The 18,720-nt window shown below is 54.7% G+C and overlaps 7 protein-coding genes across 7 annotated transcripts; 3 read left to right on the forward strand and 4 right to left on the reverse strand.

The window, feature by feature from the left end:
* Nucleotides 1-951: 951 nt before the first annotated feature.
* Nucleotides 952-1,871, reverse strand: BGZ61DRAFT_128616 (uncharacterized protein). Its single transcript, XM_046237121.1, has 2 exons — nt 1,285-1,871; nt 952-1,232 (listed from the first exon to the last, which is right to left on the reverse strand). Exons 1-2 carry the CDS (start codon nt 1,777-1,779, stop codon nt 1,137-1,139), a joined length of 591 nt encoding a protein of 196 aa, XP_046109507.1. The 5' UTR covers nt 1,780-1,871; the 3' UTR covers nt 952-1,136.
* A 1,887-nt stretch (nt 1,872-3,758) lies between these two features.
* On the reverse strand, nt 3,759-8,256 carry BGZ61DRAFT_342648 (uncharacterized protein; the record flags this gene model as incomplete). The annotated part of the gene is made up of 9 exons (XM_046239525.1): nt 3,759-4,729; nt 4,807-5,093; nt 5,144-5,884; nt 5,995-6,066; nt 6,265-6,389; nt 6,816-6,879; nt 6,966-7,034; nt 7,078-7,664; nt 7,717-8,256. The coding sequence occupies 9 exons, from the start codon at nt 8,254-8,256 to the stop codon at nt 3,759-3,761; spliced, it is 3,456 nt and encodes a 1,151-aa protein (XP_046109508.1).
* A 241-nt stretch (nt 8,257-8,497) lies between these two features.
* On the forward strand, nt 8,498-10,202 carry BGZ61DRAFT_128681 (uncharacterized protein). Its single transcript, XM_046237122.1, has 4 exons — nt 8,498-8,874; nt 8,933-9,213; nt 9,264-9,408; nt 9,456-10,202. Exons 1-4 carry the CDS (start codon nt 8,648-8,650, stop codon nt 10,066-10,068), a joined length of 1,266 nt encoding a protein of 421 aa, XP_046109509.1. The 5' UTR covers nt 8,498-8,647; the 3' UTR covers nt 10,069-10,202.
* Nucleotides 10,203-10,336: 134 nt separating this feature from the next.
* Nucleotides 10,337-13,505, reverse strand: BGZ61DRAFT_443007 (Bromodomain-containing protein). The gene is made up of 6 exons (XM_046244816.1): nt 13,010-13,505; nt 12,761-12,852; nt 12,019-12,702; nt 11,707-11,968; nt 11,151-11,655; nt 10,337-11,099 (listed from the first exon to the last, which is right to left on the reverse strand). The coding sequence occupies exons 1-6, from the start codon at nt 13,085-13,087 to the stop codon at nt 10,684-10,686; spliced, it is 2,037 nt and encodes a 678-aa protein (XP_046109510.1). The 5' UTR covers nt 13,088-13,505; the 3' UTR covers nt 10,337-10,683.
* A 704-nt stretch (nt 13,506-14,209) lies between these two features.
* BGZ61DRAFT_473422 (inosine triphosphate pyrophosphatase-like protein) lies at nt 14,210-15,073 on the forward strand (the record flags this gene model as incomplete). The annotated part of the gene is made up of 2 exons (XM_046248451.1): nt 14,210-14,404; nt 14,459-15,073. The coding sequence occupies 2 exons, from the start codon at nt 14,210-14,212 to the stop codon at nt 15,071-15,073; spliced, it is 810 nt and encodes a 269-aa protein (XP_046109511.1).
* A 523-nt stretch (nt 15,074-15,596) lies between these two features.
* BGZ61DRAFT_443011 (uncharacterized protein) lies at nt 15,597-16,584 on the forward strand. Its single transcript, XM_046244817.1, has 3 exons — nt 15,597-15,879; nt 15,991-16,189; nt 16,264-16,584. The coding sequence occupies exons 1-3, from the start codon at nt 15,603-15,605 to the stop codon at nt 16,310-16,312; spliced, it is 525 nt and encodes a 174-aa protein (XP_046109512.1). The 5' UTR covers nt 15,597-15,602; the 3' UTR covers nt 16,313-16,584.
* Nucleotides 16,583-18,156, reverse strand: BGZ61DRAFT_412286 (putative threonine--tRNA ligase; the record flags this gene model as incomplete). The annotated part of the gene is made up of 1 exon (XM_046243293.1): nt 16,583-18,156. Exon 1 carries the CDS (start codon nt 18,083-18,085, stop codon nt 16,583-16,585), a length of 1,503 nt encoding a protein of 500 aa, XP_046109513.1. The 5' UTR covers nt 18,086-18,156.
* Between the last annotated feature and the right edge of the window lie 564 nt (nt 18,157-18,720).

Here is an 18,720-nt window from a genome sequence, read left to right on the forward strand (position 1 = left end):
TTTCTTCTCGACGTCGTCTTCACCAACTCGGGCCAATTCAACTTTTTTAATAACCGAAATCTGCAAGTACAAGTGGTTGTTCTGTACCGTTTTCGTCCAGCGACCCCCAACCCCAGAAAGTGACATACTTTTGACTACCAAGACAAGACTCCAACGCCAGGCGCCAAAACCAATTTCGAATCTCGTTCTCGTCTTCGGGCTCTGGATACTCGTCAGAGCCCCGGATATTGAAGCGTTGGGTGTGGCAGGTTGGACAACGAGGAATACCGCAGTGGGGACAAGGATCGACACTGACTTTCATGCCACCATGGCCACAGCAACACTTGAGGGATTGTAAGTGTATGTATATATTTGGCATCGGCACGATCTATATGCGATTATCGATTGGGCACGTACGCATATCCAGATCCACACGACCTTTCGGCGAGGGGGCAGCTCCCGTATGGGCACGGGTAAGCGTGGTGGTGGCGGGGCTTCGAACGCTGCTGGCAGAAGGCGGAAAGGAGGCGAAGGGGGCGACGGGAGAGGCGAAAGGTGCGAAAGGTGCCGAAGGTGCGAGGGATCCGGGAGAAGTAAATCTTGGGCTTCCTCGACGAGGCAACCATCAGGCCAAATATCGGGCTCGGTAGAATGGGCATAATGGACGCCGAGGCAGAGCCCGCCGCATGTCCTTGGCAGCAGCTCGGAGGATTCCTCCATTCTGAAACGAGAAGCTCGCTGATGGGATGGAGGCTGGCTGGAGGCGTCCTACGTCCTACGTATGCGCTCCATTGTCAGTCACATGGACCTTTCCTTGCACACCACAATTGTCAGGATGGCTACCTCTCGCGACGAATTACCGGCTGAGCTGCGCTCAATTAGGCTCGACGAGGGCAGTATCGGGACCCGGGTCGTCCCCGCGTCGTCTCCGCGTCGTCTCTCCCGGGGAAACGTGTTCAAAACTGGGCGGCACAGCACCAAACGAGGCGTTCGTAATCCCAGATTCTACGCGCGAGAAGGCAAATTTGAGATTTGGGCGGACGAGTGTGGGCTGTCTGGCGGACAAGGACCTTGCGCCGCCGGGCCATATATTGAATTAGGGCCTTTGCAGGACCGGTAGCATCGAGGTAGATCGGCTATGGACTGCGTTGGCTCCATCAAACACCATCGAGCTCGGGGTATGCAAAAAGCTGGGCGACGATACGCAGGCCGTGCTGTGAGGTGAGACAATCACACACCCCCATGCCCCCATTCTGAACAGCGTGTCAGTCAAAATTGCCTGTGGCTCCTGTACTTCCTTGCTACCTGGTTCATGACATTCTCGGCCTGGGCGCTCTGTACACACCGCCGTCCAGTGCCGATTGCAGCCTCAGCGAGGCGTCTACTTACGGCCCCCCAACGGATGACGACTCGCCAAACAAGGGCGGGAATTTTTTTTTTCTTAGCTGATCCTGGCCCTGGCCTACTAGGCTTGTGGTCGGTCAGCACCCCAGCAACGCGGTCTGCGGGCTCTGGGATCAGCTCGCGACTTGAGTCGAGCAGATACACTACACTATGTCCGTATGGCCCACGGCGCTCGCGGACAAAGGACGAAGTACATGTCCTCCGTATTCGGGATGGCGGGCGAAGACGGACCAGCAAACGGACCTGCAACCCAAAGAAAGAATGTCTACTAGCCCCCCCTCCTCTCAGTTGCCGCAGGGAGTCTTGTGTTCGAGTCCCGTTCGAGTCCCAGGAATTCCTTAAGAGCAGGGCGAGACCACCAGCCAGCCCCAGGGAAACCCTCAATGCCGCCTCCATAACTGTTGGTTGTTGAGGCGGCGGCTGCTCCGGCGCTTACCATTGACCAATCCTCTGCTGCATTGGAGTTGCATCGTGGTCTGGACCATCTCGCCGTCTCAAGCAAGACAAGGCGGGGCAGACGGCATACGGCATACGGCAGATATACCATCGCTACCTAACTTAACACTCCGTGACGTCGTGCAATGAATGACCGGTCGGCCGATGGTCGGGCGGTGTGGGGCCGGGCTCAGACCGCAATTTCCATGTCGTGGAAGCAGGAGGAAGGGATCGGGAGCTCACGATACCGGATATTAAGGACCAAATCCTGTGCTTCCCAAGACTGTGTTCGCCCTAGGATAGTTTCGTACCCTCGTCAATCCCAAACAGAGTTCCTTACCCGGCTTCGTGGCACAACACCACGCTGCGGAAGCCCCTGCGGGTGAAAAGTTACCGGGTACGCACGTCGCCTTCCGGGGCTTAACACGGCATATCGCCATGGGGCTGATGGCTGTTGGCTGCTGGCACCTCCAGCTGCTGGGTTCCCACAACCCTGTCGATCGGTCGATAACGGTTATTCGTGCACAGCAATCTCATCACATGGTTTGTAGGGTTGTGTCTTGTGACAGACCCTAACCAGTGATATCCAGCATGAGTCGCACTGTTCGCTTGCAAGCCCGGTAGCTGAGGCCGCTCACAGCCACCAGCAGAGCCTGGGCCGTGTATCTGCAGAGTCGAGTCACAAGCTTACACGGCCAGCGCATGGCCAAGTGGGTGTGCGCTCTAGTGATACATCGGTGTGCGATAGGTGGGTGACATTTTGCCATGCCGTCTTCAAAGACTTTCGGCAACTAAAACAACGGCACTCCACAGAAGCCTTGTAGTTTATTACATCACCCGCTATTCTACACGACGGGCGATGCAATTTTCATAAAAGAAGCGGCAGTGATACCTCTATCCTGCATCACAACCAACAGCTGCATTCCTCTTGGCCTTGAGGCCTGTAAATGATAATCAGTCGTCCACGACCCCCCCTTCCCCCGATTTCGCTCCCGCTGAACTGATCATGCTGCATGTTTGTTGGCAGTACTTCACGCTGTTGTTGGCGCTTATGCAACCTAGGCCGCATTCTGTAAAGTCTCACAAATGACTACCACAAATCTGGCATTAGTAGATCTGGCTGGCCACATGGAGTCTACACCGACATACCTACCTGAGCTGAGTGGGTTAGGTCCGGAACATCCGTTGCAAGCGCATGTCTCATTGAACTCACTCCTTGCTGGGGCTCTACCCGGAAGGGTTTCCGCTGTGACGACCTTCGCCTATTGTAAGTGAATGATAACGTCCAAGCAAGTCTACTGTCATTTGTGGAAACCAGAATGTGCTAGCAGTTTTCAGGAGTTTGCCTATCAAGGTGCATTGATTCTCTACACTCAGTCATATGAGTCTTGAGTTATAAGTGAAAAAGTTTATTTAAAAAAAGAAAAAGAAAAAAAAAAGGAGGGTCTGTTCGCCTCACTTTTTCCTCAAAAGGCAATGCACGGTTCCATCAGGGGGTGCTCATTGCAATGACAACCTTGGCAACCACTGAATTCGAGGCGGTGACGTTCCCCCGAGCAAACCCAGCGACGCCACGATCCCAACCACGTCACACATGATTAGAAAGTCTTTGATATTTCTCTTCAAGGGTTGGATTACCGATTAAGACAGCGAAGTAATTTTGGTGAAAAACGGCTGATCCAATCATGTTGTTTAAGAATTGATAATGAGGTCATGGCGGCAGTTTGAGCCGTACGTCCGGAACGCTACTGTCTCAACACAACAGCGCGGCGAATTCGTGTTCTTGTCGGGTACGGCACTCTGTCGGTCAAGGTGTTTAAGGGGAGTCTCTCACACAGTAATGAACATACGTCACAAAATTACTTTCCATTCGTCGGAAGGTGCGTTAATTGCAAGTATACAACACAATGTCCCAGCCTCATCCTCCCCAGTCCCAACCTCTATTGTTCTAGATTTCCCATTGAGTTCATGATCACTGCGCCCCAATCCAAGTAACCATCAAACCATATGGAAGGGTCGACTCCTTGGAGCATCTCACTGGTCCATGGCGTTGTCGCGTTCCAGTTGGGTTGCATTGAATCCGCAGCCAAGTCACCGTTGTTATTGAGGAACGGCTCAGACCCATCAATGCTAGACTTGCTAGTATCGACACTCTCACTATCCTCCATGTTAGTGTCTCGCTCGTGGTCGTCTTGAAGCTTGAGCGCCTCTGTCCCAGCTGCAACAATCTCGGCCCATCGTTCAAGTTTTGCCCGAGTGATCCGGACTTTGACAGCGCTCATAGTCCACAGAGTGTGATCTAACGCCCCAGGCTCCGCCGGGCCGACCTGGAACCTCGCGTTGGCTTCTTCGAATCGTGAGCAGATTCCTGTGAGAAATCCAGACACGTCCAGGGAGAGTCCGGGCTGAGTCTGGATCTGCGATCGAAGCGCCGCCACTGCACCTGGTAATCTTGGATCCGTTCCTTCACGAAGGACGATCTGTCCGACTTCCTGCGAATCCTTGTCACGAGAGCTCGGGCTTGGTTCCGAGGGTGTCGGGTTCCCCGATTGTAGACTGGCAGCGTACTCTGAATCGGCCTTGAACATATTCCGATTCGGGTTATTTTCGCTTGTGTCAACTGGCATTGGCGTCTGTGGTTGTTGATTCAACGTGATAGGTACGGTGAACTTGGCCCACCGACCGAGCATGGTAAGTCCGTACACAAGTTGAGCAGCGATTGGGGTAGTCTGGCGGTAATATTCAGAGACTGGGATCGAAAGCCAGTTGTCAAAGAATTGGTTAAGCGCATTTCTCGATTGGTAAAAAATGTCGAGAGCAGAGGCAGCTCCTAGCGTGGGAGAAGTGAGAGACTCGGACATGGAGATGATTCGAGGGGTATCGAGTACCGGGGGTTCGTAAAGGCGAAGTGCTGCCGTATTGAGGAAGGCATTTATGATTTCTGTAGTTGTTAGAAATATAGGCGAACCATGGGTTTGTGCTACTGACTATCACTCTTTAGATTCGCAGGTAGGGAATTTCGAATCCGATCAAGCTCGCCCTGAAATGCTGAAACGTAGGCCGACATGGGAGCTGTAGGGACGCCGACAACCTCTTCTGCTGGGCTATCTGGAGAATTGAGCAGGGAAATACGTTCTGTCAGGTGTTGTATGCGGACTAGATGTACGAGATTCACATCCGTTTCGTATTCATGCTCGTCTTCGAGCACCTGGACACATTCTTGAATATACTTGGTATATCTCATCGACTCAATTCTTGAGAATCCCAGAGACATTCTAGCATGCGTTAGCGATGAACCGAAAGGAAGTAGTATGGACAATCCTACGCTGATGATAAGAACCAGACCCCAAGAAGCGCTCGCCTCTCTTCGTTGGTCCTTCTTTCTGGATAGAATGGTTTCACAACCATGAGATTAGTCCGCTCGAGAAGACTTGGACTGCGATGCAAGCCCAATTCTCCAACAAGAGTCGCAGCCAAAGCTATGAGGTTGTTTAATTGAGCATGCATGAAGCAGTGGTATTGATACCACGCAGCTATGACGAGAATTCCCATTAATAAATCCAGCGATCGCTCCGAGCGGATGAGCATATGGTCGGCGATGTGTTGCATCAGATAATACATCTGGGCTCGCATGGATCTGAGGCTTCGAAATGACGTGACCATTCGGATAGCCGACATGAGGAACGGCCTATGAGCTTTAAGTTTCGCGGCAGTGACATTGTTGGGTATCACTACGAAAGGGTGAAGTGCCTGTAACTCGTCTCGGTATATGTTGAGTAGCACCTCATCAGAGTCTGGAGGTGGGGGTGCATCCCCGCTTTCTGGCCGGCAAATGCATGATGGCGGAGCGTACGAGTTGTAGATCTCCGGGATGGCCCAGGGGTTGTCGCTGGGAGCAAAGGATGCTTCAGGGCGTTTTGAAGGAGTCTGCTGGTTGGAAACAGCTGGGTCTGCTTCAGTGGGAATGCATGTGGTGTCCGTAGCCAGATCGGCATTTGTCAATCCTCCTGACGCCTTGAGTAGATTGACAAGGCCATTGAGTCTCTCTTCGATTTGAGCCGTTCTCCTATTGGGCATGGTCAGTCCCTTGACGCCATCATGACATCCCCAGTCATGACACGTGTGGATGGAGGTCCACAGCGTCATGCAAAAGGCCGCCGAAAAAGGGCCACCTACGAAGGCTTTGGTTGTCTCTTTTTTCGTGGACGATGGACTTGTTCGGCGCAATGCTTGACCAATCTCTCGCATCTGTGAAAGTCAGCCCATATAATTCAGATAGAGTACGCTGAGGGAAATGTCTCGACGCGCATGGCCGGCGGTCAACCCGGTCACTTACACCTGGGCTCGGACTTCGGCAGCACCGGCACCAGGGTCATGATCAAATGTGAGGCTCTGTGCCTCGGCATCTCCTTAATCGTATCAAGAGCAATCGAAACCTTGGCTCACCTGTCACATTTGGCCCAAGGAGCTGTGTTCGACCTGATGCACTTCGCTTTCGCTATCGAGCACTGTTGGCAGGCAGCGCCCCATTTAGCCGTCGCTGGCTTGGGCCGGTCGGCACTTGACAGCATCTCAGCGCGAACACGGCCGGATTCGGATAAGGGGACAGGAGAAAGCGTATAGGTCGGAGCCGAAGAAGAGCCAAGAAGAGAAACAACTCCGGCGGACTTTAACGGTGAGGATGCATGCCGTTTCTTTAAAAGGCGTCAGATGTTCAAGATGGTTGTCGAGGCGGAGTTTTCCATAAAGTCCGGTTGTAATCGTACTACTTTGTAAACGCGAACTAGGCGGGGCTGTGTCGAATGCCAGGGGACTTGATTGGCAGAATCAGCCACATGTTCTGAGGCTGTGACAATGGCTCAGTTGAGATTATCAGCTTGGACCAGCCGGAGAGTCCAGTAAACGCCGTGCTGGACAAGACGGGCAAGATAGAAGTCAACTGGTCCTCGGATACGAAATACAGTACGTCAACACGATCCGATGCATTGACTAATTACCGATGAGCCATCCGCGATGACGTACACGAGACAGGGAGTACTCAAAATCACTGAATTGCACAGTCTAACGAAAGAAGCCTCTGTTGCTGAGACACCTGATACAAGCTCCTTGCCTTATGACGCCCGTATATCAATACACCGATATGGTACATGCCGCCCTGGGTTATATGGTGTTGGAACCAGGCAGTCGGCTTATACGCTTCCCACATCCTATCCTCCCTTCCAATCGCACCCTCAGGTTCGCTCTAGCGTACCGTTCTACTTGGACCTCGAAACTCCGGCACCAATGACGCCAGGAAGCTTCTCCTCACCGACACTGAAGAGCATTCCGATACCGAGGGTCAGAACGCCAACCATGACAATGGTGAATCCAGCAAACAGCCAGAACTGAACGCTAATGTCCTCCTTCGTACAAGCAGGGCCGGCCCAGTGGATCACGCTGCCCTGTTTGCTGACGGTGCTGAGACAGTGGCAAGTATAGCACGCCTCCTTGCCGTCGGAACCGTCCGGTTTGGCATGCTTGTTCAAGCACGAACCGCGGCCAGAGCAGTTCCCAGTGCCGGTAGAGCAGCTGTCCAAGGAGCTGAAGCACGAAGGAATAGTGCCGGTCGAGGTGAAGAAGGCAGGGGAGTTGCTAACAGCGGAAGTCTGGGCAGACTCAGTGGCGTCTGAAGAGATGACAGCCTCTTCCTGTCGGCGTCGAAGCTCCTGTGACTTGTCGGACCACTGTTTCGGGCTGGTCGACTCGGAGGAGGGAAGAAGAACCAAGGTGGTCTCCATTTTGCCGGACGCGGCGAGCTTCGTGAGCTTCGAGATCTTATCAATCAAGTTGTTAAGAATCTTAGAGTCCTATGAGAAGTCAGTAAAAACAGGTTGGCGGAAGAAATGCCATGCCAATTACCTTTGACACGTCGTACTTGGCGACAGTGGACTTGCCACTCCAGCAGGTCTCCTCAAGGGGGTTGATGACCTGGTCCAGGGAGCACTTGTGCGCGTTTGTAATTCCAACGTTGTAGAAGTCGTTCTTGACCAGTGTCTCGTGCGCATCTGCCGAGGGCGGGTTCGGGATGGTGAAAGCGGGCTGCGCTTCGAGCGCGATACCTATCTCCTTGAACTGGGCGTCCGTCATCCCCTCCAACATGACCACCAGCTGGTTTGGGAACACGCGTTCTTCATCGGCAAACAATTGGAAAGACTCCTTTGCGAACGTGTTCATCAAGGACATGAGATCCTCGGGATCAGAGTCATCGGGGACATCGCTGAACGATGGACCCTTGCCGTTGGAGGCAAGACGCTGAAGCAGGATCAAGCGGGCGGTGCTCGGGGAGATGGACGTCGACGACGCGGATTCGGGCGCGGGCAGAATGTAGACCTCGGCGGCGTGCTGAGCGGCAGCAGCGAAGCTGGCGAGGGCGGCGCTGAGCCCAATGGTGAGCTTCATTTTGGCAAGGGGGTGATGAAGCTTGGTTGTTGGCAGGGCCAGGCTGAGATAGCTTGGAACAGTCGCAAGCTCCAGGCACCAAAGAGTCCCTTGCCGCGATGCACGTGTCGGGACTCGGGGCCCCCAGTTGTTCCGTCATACAGTGTGCTCGTGCGCGATTTGCGTGCGCGAGTGTACAGTGCGCCTTCTGTATCCGCACCATGGCCTTGGCCGTTTGCTCGTTGAACCAACCGCCGTCGCCGGCACGTAGCACATCCGTCACCATCAGAATCGCCACTACCATGATGCTTCTCTTGTCATAACGTTACTTCGAGACGGCGAGGGCGAGTTCCCCCTATACCATCTGTTCGTTTCTTTACTCTTCCAGCCTTCTGGCTCTGTCAGAGACGGAATGTTCGCTCGACAAGTTGCCTCTCGGCACGCGACGCTCTCTACAATCCCAGTGCAACGAGCTCTCTGCCGACAACTTCGACCGTTCGCGAAACAAACGAGACAAACGAGACGAATATCATTCCTACCATGGCGCCGACAAAAGTCGCCCTCAGACTTGCCGGTTTATTTCCCTAAACCCATCGTTCAACGGCGGTCCTATGGCCCGAGCCTCCGTCGACGGATCGGGTGAGCAGCCTCACCCCACCATGTTCCAAGTAATCCAATGTCCTAACATATCATACAGACGAGCCGTCTTCACAACCATTGTCTTATATACCTGCTGGCAAATATTTGCCACCGTCGTATTCGATCCACTACTCGATTGGGCTGACGAAGAATGGGAAGCCTTGTCCGACAAGGAGAAGGAGGAGGTGCAGAACATGGAGGAGGACGAGCCCATGTTATTCCTGCCGTTCCCATTCACCACCAAGGAGGTCAAGCAGCCGCCGTACCGGGGTTCTGACCCGGAATGGGAGATGTTTGTCAAGGTGAACCAGGACACGAAGCTCCAAAAGGAAATCAAATGTGAGTCGACGACATGGACATGTGTGCCGTCAGTTGCTAACACGCTCTAGTCGGCTTAGCGGATGAAATCAAACGAGGAGTTGAGAAAAACCCAGCATTCGTTCGGCTATTGGGTGGTGGTGCTATCAAGGTCAAGAAGCTCTGGTTGGATATCATATATCCACCCTCCCCTCCACCGAAGCATTATGTGTCTGGGTAAGCAATCCGGTTACCACACCATGGCCTAGCTAACATATGACCAGTCTCATCGTTGATGAGGAGGGCCTCTTCTGGGGCGATCGACCCATAGACTCTACCGCGGCAGGCCACTTGGATAAAGCCATCTATCCCAAGGCAGTCGCATTGACTACATGGACGTTTATCAACTTTCTATTCAAGCAAACAATGCAGGATATCGCCAAAGTCCTGGGCTTGAACAACCCGAACCCTCCCGAACCTACATGGCAATCAGTAACTATAGACCGTCTCAACGGACAGGGGAACGGGTTTGGAAGCTCCGGAAAACAAACAGTACGGATACTCGGACAATCTGAAAGGCCTGCCCAGGGACAGTTCCCGACTGGGAGTGGAGACATCATCGGCACTCTCTTCGGCGGCGAGACTCAACTGGACCCTCGTGTCCAGGCCGCCATACAGGCCGCCTCGCTTACATTTGCTCGGAACTGGAAACCCACAAAAAGCCCTCCTACCCGGGGTTGCATCAGAGTCGATGGAGTAGTAGAACTGCGAGGCAAGACTGCTTGCATGGCCGTGTACGTCCTGGGATGGTACGACCCCAAGTTGCGCAAGTTCATGGGCATCCAGACTGGTCTCAAGCATCTAGTCCAGATCAAACAGCGACCAGCGCCCGGCTAAAGAACCAACAAGGTGTACTAGTTCGGAAATGTGGTATGGAAGGCATCGGGGAGATATTTCGCATAACTTTGCGTGGCGCTCGGGACTGGGTTCTGCTTTGAGATACCATAGAATTCAGAATATCACGACTTCCATCAAAACGCGTAACACCCGCTCCCAATCAAACTTCCCCTCGCGCAGCGCTCATTTGAGAGAGGAAAGGATCTACGAATGTTGAAATCACTAGCCTAGACCCATGCATGACATCAAACACACGCGCGAACGAACATGAGGCCAATTGATTTGATTATATGTGGCTATGTAACCCGACCTTACGGCATGGAAGTCAATTGCTTCCCCCCAAGGCAAGCCAAGAAGCCAACCCCTCCGGCTGCGCCCAATCCATGCCAGCTGCGAACCAAAAGACGAAGCTACACGACTGAAGAAATACCCCGTACATCCGGTTCCATGCCCTGGGAATAGCACCGTCCCATTCCACCACGTCCCATAACGCGCCGAAAACAATCCCGCCCAAAAAAGACAGCCCCCCCTTCAGTGTTACAATCATCAGTATCCCGGTTTGTACCCCGTCGGCATAGGAAGCCACTGGGTGTTCCTTTGGTGGCGAGGGAATGTCTAATTCCTTAGCACGTTGATAAAGATGGTGAACACTTCCAGCTCCACCTCTGGGCCGCCAGGAACGCGCTCATCCCGGGGCATAGCGGCGATGAGATGCGTCTCAACGACGTTGATTCCAGGATGCAGAATCGCCTCAAAGGCACGCTCCTGCGGGTGTTGTCCTGGGGCTTGCTGGTGGCTTGGCTTCAGGGCCTGCTTGTTCACCACGGTCCAGAGGCTGTATTGCCGAGTGCGCAGTAAATCCGGGAGCAGTGGGATGATGAGCACACGGGCCAGATGGGCTGGCAAGTTCAAGGTGGCGGACTGCACCATCTCGGTAGGGTGAGGCAGCACAGTCACCACTGTAGGGCTCTGGATTTGAACAGCCGGGTGTAGCTGTACTCTCACACTGGAAATCAGCGCATCGTCGATATCTAGGTCACATTAGCCATCTGCCGCTTCGGAATCATACTCGCTCAACTCACTTTTTCCAGGACCACGGAACCGCCTTTGTTCCATATAGCCATTGGCCAGAGGATTGTGTGGAGGAGGTTGAACCTGCACCGTAGGGATAGGGGCTCCGACTCCAGGGCCAGCCTGCGCTGGAACTGCGGTGGCCGGGCCGGCAATGCCTGCTGGAGACGCTGCCGCTGCATCCTCAGCCTTGAGGGCGGCATGTGTTGACGGGCTTGGAGATGGAACCGAAGCAGATAGGCTCCGAGCCGTCTTGTCTTGCGGACCGAGATTGGACTGAGCGGGAGTTGACGTGCGAGTCCCGTTGACAGGATGACCGTTGGCCGGCGCATCGGTGCTTTGGGTGGTCTGGGGAGCGGGTGAGTCTGCAGAGCCTCCGCGACCTCCAACATGAATGGTAATCTTCTTGGATGATGGTGGTGCCTCTGCACCTAGGCTAACTTTCAACTTGATCTTCGCCTGGGTAGGCTCTTGCACGGCTGTTTGTGCCTTTTTCAACTCCTTGGTAAAGAATTTCTGGTCAAAGGTCAGATGAAAGGCAAATCCAAGCAGCGGTTACAAACGGACCTCTAGTTCTTGTGCCAAAGCGTAGATTTCGCTTCCCTCCTCGTTGTAGAAGAATGCATTCGTCCAGAGAAGGGTAGACTTCTCTTGGAAAGCACCCCAGGTTTTGAAATTGCTGGTGCCAGCGACATCACCACGTCCGTGGACGCCTTTGACCATCTTCTGTAGTTTCTTGATGGAGAGCGGGTCGGTGATGACCTTGTAGTAATCCTTCAAAGCTCGAGGGGGGAGGTTAATGAATGGCTCGAAGTAGGCATCGTCGTATCTGATAGCGACGTTAGTAACCCAAGACCATATGGAGTGATGCCCACATACTCTGGCTCCTGGTGCCTGAGAAGTTCCTCGACAATCTTCTCTTGAGCTTGTTGGAAGTTGAGCCCCTTGTAAGGAACGCTCTCGAATTGGTGGTCGGGCCGACTGGGTGTAGCAGATGTTCGCGGGCTCTGCGTTTTAGCGGTAGCAGTAGCAGCTGCGCGAGTTGGACGTCCTGAGCCTCGTCGCTTGAGTATGATGGATCGCTTTCTCGAGCTGGGCTCTTCGTCCTCTTCTTCTTCATCCTCTTCGGGTTCGTCATCTTTGTCGTCTTCATCTGCGTCGTCATTTTCTGCGTCCTCGTCCTCATCGCCGTCGTCCTCGTTTTCCTCTCCTTCTGCGTCTTCGTCCTCTTCAGCATCATTGGAGTCCTCGGGGAACGGAGTCGGCACAGCTTGGTAGCCACGATTCTGGTAGGCGGGGTTCGTCTTGGTCATATAGTTGCTCAAAGCTTTCCGAATTCTTTCCGCATCGTCAAAGTTCGAGGATGATCGTGGGTAGAATTCCTTGGCATTGGCAATCATACGCTTGAAGTAGCTCTCCAGTTCGGCGAGCGTCTCAAACTCACCCTTGTCCAGCTTGTTCTCGATCGTTTCCAGTGAAATCGGCATGCGCGTTTGCTTGTAATAATCTGCATTGCCTTCGCGAGGCAGCAGTTCCTCGAAGTAGGTTGCGACAAGACGACCACTATAGAGGGGGGGAGTCAGTATATGGCCCTGTATCGATTGCGACTCCGGCAGCTCACCTCTTGTCGGCGGTTCGGCGAATCTGTTCCAGGAAGCTCAAACCATACGCCGTCGTCGAGTCTCGACTCTCTCCTTTCGATAAATTGAACTCCTGCGATGGGAGCTTGTTAGCTATCCGGGTTCCTGTATTTCCGCCTCGGGACTGGGGGTTGCGCTGTCAACAAGTCGCGCAGGCGAAGGGGGGTCGGTCCAAGCAAAGAAAGCAGTGCACTGATCTGATGACGGTGGAAACAATGAGATGGACTTACAGCTAGTTTGCGACGCTTGGAGGCTCGATCATCGGTTTCCACCTGCGCAGCCCCATTGGCCTTGCGCTTGCTATCCATGTTGGGTGTGCTCGCTATAGTCGCGGAGACAGGCGCATCACAGGCCTATACAGGGCTCTTTCAAAAGATCGTTCGTCGGTGCACAATGGGTTCGCGCGGGATCTCAGCGTCGAAGCCGTCGCGACAGTGCTCAAGTGGATTTTGACGCGTGCTGGTCCAATGGTCGCGTCAAATGCACCAGGGACGTGGTGGATTTCGGCAGTTTGGAGCTGGCGATTATGGCGGCGGAGGGGCGTCGAACAGGTCACTGCGAAATGTTACAGGGCTTCAAGAATCACTTGCACGCGGCTGCGAATGCGTGAAGCTGTTTTGCGAGGCGCGAAAGGTGGTCTGCCGTTGGGGTCAAGTCGCGGAGGTCGGGTTTTGGCTTTTCGTTCTGCGGCCAAAGGTGAGGTGGTGGCGCTGGTACGAAGACACAGCAGTGCGAGGTACCTGAGCAGAGGTACCCGCTTGGCTGATCGCCGTGCCTGAAAACAGCGCTAAGGCAACAAGGCAAACAGAACGACTTGCTGGGAAGATGCCACTTGATGCCATTTGAGACTTTGAGTTGACATAAGTTCACAGATAAGTTCACAGAAAAAATGCAAGACACGGTCATTAAAGCAATCACCATCTTAAATTACGTCGATCTTAGTCTCGTCCCTGTGCTGGAACAAAGGCATCGATCCCAAGTCGACAGTTGTAAGCAGTTGGTAGTGCTCCCAGCGTAGACCCCCAGGACACTTAACTCCAGTGCCGCTACATGGCAGTACCTGCACCGCAGCAGAGCGCGGTAAAGTCAAGACACGTGCAGCAAACCACAATTGAGCATACTGCAGCCAGACTCTACAATTGTCCCGTGATCTAGTCGCCCTTCATCCGACTCACATCTGCTCTGGTGGCCATTGATACACATGAGCATTTGCATGTCACGAAATAAGCCCCAGGTCTGGCAAAGTCGCACTGCGAGGGCCCGTAATTGGAGCTACAGGCGGGATGGGCTGGCCATCGTGGGGCGGGCTGGCGCGGTCCATGGTGAACCCCCCCCCACATTGACCTCATTCTCCAACCCAGCTTCGGCGCTGCGCTATCCACCACCATCATCGCCTCTCTGGAGTAGCAATTTGCAGACCACCTCGAAATATGGCGGATTCCAACTTCCCGAGCGACCCCCCTCCATACACCGACAAGGTGGACGAAAGCGCGGCACCTCCTCGTCCGAACCTCCCTATCCGCAAAGGCCCGCAGCCCCTGGAGCTCCCCATCCTCCAGCATCTCAACTCCAAGCGTGTGATCCTCGCCTCCGCTTCGCCCCGACGAAGAGCACTTCTGCAACAGGTACAGTCCACAATTAACTCCTTCTTCTTCGGTTGAGGTGCTCACAGCACCTAGTTCGGTCTCGCAAAACTCGAAATTACGCCTTCCACCAAGCCCGAAGACCTCGACAAGACGGTGTACGGACCCGATGAATACGTTGCCGCCACCGCCCGCCAAAAATGCGTGGATGTGTACTCCACTGCCCTAGAGGCGAGCATCAAGTCTGTCCCCGACCCCTCGCTAGTCATTGCTGCCGACACAATCGTTGTCACCCGTGACGGCCGGATCCTGGAGAAACCGCGAAGCGAGGCTGAACACATTCGCATGTTGAAACACCTACGGGATACGCGGATGCACCGGGTCTTGACAGCCGTCACCGTGATTGCACCCAGGGATGATGCCCGGCATCCTGGGTACGAGTTGGTTAGCTATACGGAAGAGACCAAGGTCTACTTCTTGGCCGAGTCTGAGGGACTCCCGGACGATGTGATTGAGGCGTATGTTAAGACTCGTGAGGGAGCCGATAAGGCCGGTGGATATGCCGTTCAAGGTGTTGGAGGCATGCTGTTGGTGGAAAGAATTGATGGATCCATTGACAACGCGGTCGGGCTGCCGGTTCGAAGGTGTATGGCTCTTGCGGAAAAGGCCATCTTTAGACAGGATGACGAAGACTTCGACGAGGACGACTAAGGCTAGGGTCCCGGCATTCGACGGATACAACTCCAAGATGAGGCAGGCCTGGTTCAGGCCTGCCTTGAACCGCATATAGAGGTGACCGGCGTCTCATGGGCTTATTGTTCCGGATATATTAAAACCCGGATTGCGATGTACAGCGGCACATATAACCAAATTTGAAATCTAGAATTAACTTAGGGGCTCTACTAGCTGCGCGACCCAAGACTGCGAACATAGTGCCGTAGGTTGAACTGCAAGCATTGGACAATTGGACACTTGGCAACCAGAGGCACATGTCAGTCGCTCCTGAAACGCCTACGAGGCCTGTGTAAATCACCAGATCGGGTCCGAGGCATTTAAAGAATGGTACTGTGACACCGAAATCATAGACGGAGCCACTACAGACCGAGGACGTCACATTCACATGTGTTCCAGGAACGTGATGGTGGTGGATCGGAGATTTCAGAATTGGTGCGGATATTATGTAGCTGCAGCGCCGCTGGCAGGTCGCCCGCCATAGCACATGCAAGGACCAGGGGTTCACATGAATCTGGGGCAACATCCTTGCACTTCACAAGCCGCGTCTTCTACCTTGCGCGCATCATTTCCTCACGCCTTTAAAAGTTCCCACCTCCCGCCGAACAGACTCTCTCGGCCCCGCGGCTTCTCCTCGTCACTCGGTTCTGCAGCCCAGCTACGGCTTCGAGAGATGTCGTCGTCGCCAAACCACAAGTCTCCCGCGGCCGGGGACGCCGGCGCGCAAGCCGATGATAAACCGCGTCTCACCGAAGAAGAGAAGAAGCAGAACCACATCGCATCAGGTACGCTGCGCGTAAGCGTCCTAGGCCCTGCAAGCTCTGCATCCTAGTGGCCGTGTTTTCTGTTTTATGCGATCACCCAGGGATCGGATGGAGTGCTAATGCACCCTCTAGAGCAGAAACGCCGGCAGGCAATCCGCGAGGGCTTCGATCGCCTGACCGAACTGGTGCCTGGACTGGAGGGCCAGGGCCGCTCCGAGGGCTTGGTCCTCAAGCGCACGGTGGACTACATGCGCGAGCAGCTTGTAGAGCGGCAGGCCATGATCGAGCGCATCGAGCAGGCCGGCGGTGGTGTCGACGACAAGCTGAAGAGGTGAGTTGGGCCGGCCCACCCCGGTCGAGTCATCAGATGACTTCCCCCCGGGGATGGTGTACTGATTGCCACAGAGCGCTGTACCAGCAGGCGGGATCGGGCCAGAGCCGAGCGAGGGGATGAGCTCTGCATCGTGACGGCTCTATCAACTCTTAGACATTGCGGACCAACGCTTTACGATAGGGATGAAGGATCGGGCACCAGCTTGGCCTCACGACATGCCACCCGCGCTCCCGCCACCACTACCAGCGGCGCCAAGGGACGGCGCGATACAAGGCGAAGCACAGTCGCGCCGCGCAACTCTGCGCTCCTGGGGATGGGGGAGAGAGGACAATTGGGAGAGGACTTGTATCTACGTTGGCCCCCCAAGAGGGAGAAGGGAAGTACACCTATCTACGCAAATGTATCCACCATGCCTCGCAAGCGCTCGCGCAACTCTTCGGGAGACATCCGTTCCTTGCCCAATGCAACCTGCTTGTTCTTGACGTCCTCGTCTCCGACCACCAGGATCTGGCCGTAGCCGTTCTTACGCGCCTCCCTGATCTTGGCGCCGAGGGACCTCGCCGTCGTGTCCACATCCACGGCCAGCCCGGTCGGCCGCAGGACATCGCCCTGTGCAGGGAGTGACCCAGCTTCAAGCTGTTCGTAGACCTTCTTGTTCTGGCCCACCAACACGTCGCGAACTTCCTCGGCCCAGTCCAGCACAGGCGTGGAGGTGTTGACGGTGAGGACGATTGCCTGGCGTGGGTTGAGCCAGAACGGCCACTTGCCGTCATATTTCTCAATCAGGAGTGCCATGAGACGCTCCACGGAGCCCAGGACGGCACGGTGGATCATGACTGGCCGGACGGGGCCGTACTCGGCCAGCAGTACCGGATCCTCGGTGGTCTCGCCGCGGGCTTCGTACTCGGGGGCCGGGGCTTGGTACTCGAGCTCGAAGCGCTTGGGGAGCTGGAAGTCGAGCTGAATCGTGGCCGTCTGGTGCTCCTTGCCGTCGGAGTCTTTGAGAATGATGTCAATCTTGGGTCCGTAGAAGGCACCGTCGCCTTCCTTCACACCCCAATCCATGCCCGACGCATCCAGGGCTCGTTTCAGGGAGTCCTCGGCTCGCGACCACTCCTCCTCGGTGCCGATGTAATGATCCTTTGGTCGTGTAGAGAGTGCCAGTCGGTAGCCCACACCAAATCGCAGCACAGTATAGACAACCTTGACAAAGTCCAGGGTCTTCTTGATCTCCTCCTCGACCTGGCTCGGCCGGCAGAAGATGTGTCCGTCGTCTTGGTGGAAGCGACGCACTCGAGTCAATCCGCTCAGCGATCCCGAGGTCTCATTTCGGTGCAGCGGGCTGAAGTCTGCGTAGCGGATAGGAAGGTCTCGATAGCTGTGTCGTTTTGAAGCGAAAATCAGGCAATGGCCGGGGCAGTTCATGGGTTTCAAGCCATAGTCGCCTTCTTCCTCTTCCTCCGCCTTGGCCGTGTTGGCGTGATCTCCATCGCAGCACCCCGTATGGTCTGCATTCGGCTGCGGCGTATTCCCTGTCACCGAGTACATGTCGTCCGCATAGTTCTGCAAATGCCCTGACCTGGCCCAAAGCGACTTCTTGTAGATGGTGGGGGTGATGACTTCCTCGAATCCATACCGCACGTATTGCTTCCTCAAAAAATCCACCAATCGGTTGAATATTCGGGCGCCATTTGGGAGGAATATGGGAGATCCGGGGCTGTAGAGGGAGCTGATGAAGAGTTCTTGCTGGAGGCCAAGTTTGCGATGATCAGGTGGTTCGCGCTGGTCGGGCTTCTGGGAGTAGGGGCGGCGCGAGGACAGACAAGCTGGACACGTCCATTGGCTTCTTCGTAAGGCCGGGAGTGCCAACCGGGCGGTTCGTGAGCGTATCATTGTCAAGTTGGACCACAATGGCGGCCAATGTTGCAATGACGGGGCATGAAGCGATCGCCAATCTTGACGACAAAATGCGAAAGTCGCAGTGGACGAAGACCGGCCAAAGCTCGTTTCCCTTTGTGGTCTAGCGCGTGGACTGGCACGCCAGGGTCCGCCTCCACGATTCCTAGCGCTTTGACAAGACAGCTGCATTGATGAAACGGAGGCGTCAGCGTCAACTGATGACAGCGGCACCAACCTAACTCTCGGCCTACGAGCCAGAGCAACGCAATCCTCGGTATGTAAGACAAACGTAATCGGATAGTGTCATCAAATAAATATCCTCACCTTTGTCATGGTTATTTTGGTGGGCTTTTCAGGTCCCTTACACCAAGCACCAACCCTCTACAGGGCTGACTGAGTTGCAGCTTGTGGCAGCGGTGTGCAGCGTGCAGTGAGCTTGTGGAACAAAGACGCATGGAATACTCACAACGTTGAGTGCTTGTATCCCCCGCGAGAAAATCCCCAATGCCCATGGCTCGAGACCAGGATCCTCAGCAGCCAGGAAAACCTAGGCTAGAATAGCTTTGCTTAACCCTAGTTCTTGGATGGGCCACGGGTTCCTCGTCGACGTTGTTACCTGTAGCTGCATG

Source organism: Ilyonectria robusta, assembly GCF_021365365.1.
Source record: "Ilyonectria robusta strain PMI_751 chromosome Unknown BGZ61scaffold_3, whole genome shotgun sequence".
In the NCBI taxonomy this organism is placed as follows: Eukaryota; Fungi; Ascomycota; class Sordariomycetes; order Hypocreales; family Nectriaceae; genus Ilyonectria; species Ilyonectria robusta.

Excerpts from the sequence above, each read along its gene's own strand:
- BGZ61DRAFT_128616 (XM_046237121.1), bottom strand. The coding sequence starts at position 1,779 with ATGGAGGCGGCATTGAGGGTTTCCCTGGGGCTGGCTGGTGGTCTCGCC. Across the intron at positions 1,233-1,284 it reads CCGAGAATGTCATGAACCAG|AATGGGGGCATGGGGGTGTG; the intron begins GTAGCAAGGAAG and ends CACGCTGTTCAG.
- BGZ61DRAFT_128681 (XM_046237122.1), top strand. The coding sequence starts at position 8,648 with ATGTTCGCTCGACAAGTTGCCTCTCGGCACGCGACGCTCTCTACAATC. Across the intron at positions 9,214-9,263 it reads GCTCCAAAAGGAAATCAAAT|TCGGCTTAGCGGATGAAATC; the intron begins GTGAGTCGACGA and ends AACACGCTCTAG. Across the intron at positions 9,409-9,455 it reads CCGAAGCATTATGTGTCTGG|TCTCATCGTTGATGAGGAGG; the intron begins GTAAGCAATCCG and ends ACATATGACCAG.
- BGZ61DRAFT_443007 (XM_046244816.1), bottom strand. The coding sequence starts at position 13,087 with ATGGATAGCAAGCGCAAGGCCAATGGGGCTGCGCAGGTGGAAACCGAT. Across the intron at positions 12,853-13,009 it reads CCAAGCGTCGCAAACTAGCT|GAGTTCAATTTATCGAAAGG; the intron begins GTAAGTCCATCT and ends CTCCCATCGCAG. Across the intron at positions 11,656-11,706 it reads CTTTGGCACAAGAACTAGAG|AAATTCTTTACCAAGGAGTT; the intron begins GTCCGTTTGTAA and ends ACCTTTGACCAG.
- BGZ61DRAFT_443011 (XM_046244817.1), top strand. The coding sequence starts at position 15,603 with ATGAATCTGGGGCAACATCCTTGCACTTCACAAGCCGCGTCTTCTACC. Across the intron at positions 15,880-15,990 it reads GCAGAACCACATCGCATCAG|AGCAGAAACGCCGGCAGGCA; the intron begins GTACGCTGCGCG and ends TGCACCCTCTAG. Across the intron at positions 16,190-16,263 it reads GTCGACGACAAGCTGAAGAG|AGCGCTGTACCAGCAGGCGG; the intron begins GTGAGTTGGGCC and ends TGATTGCCACAG.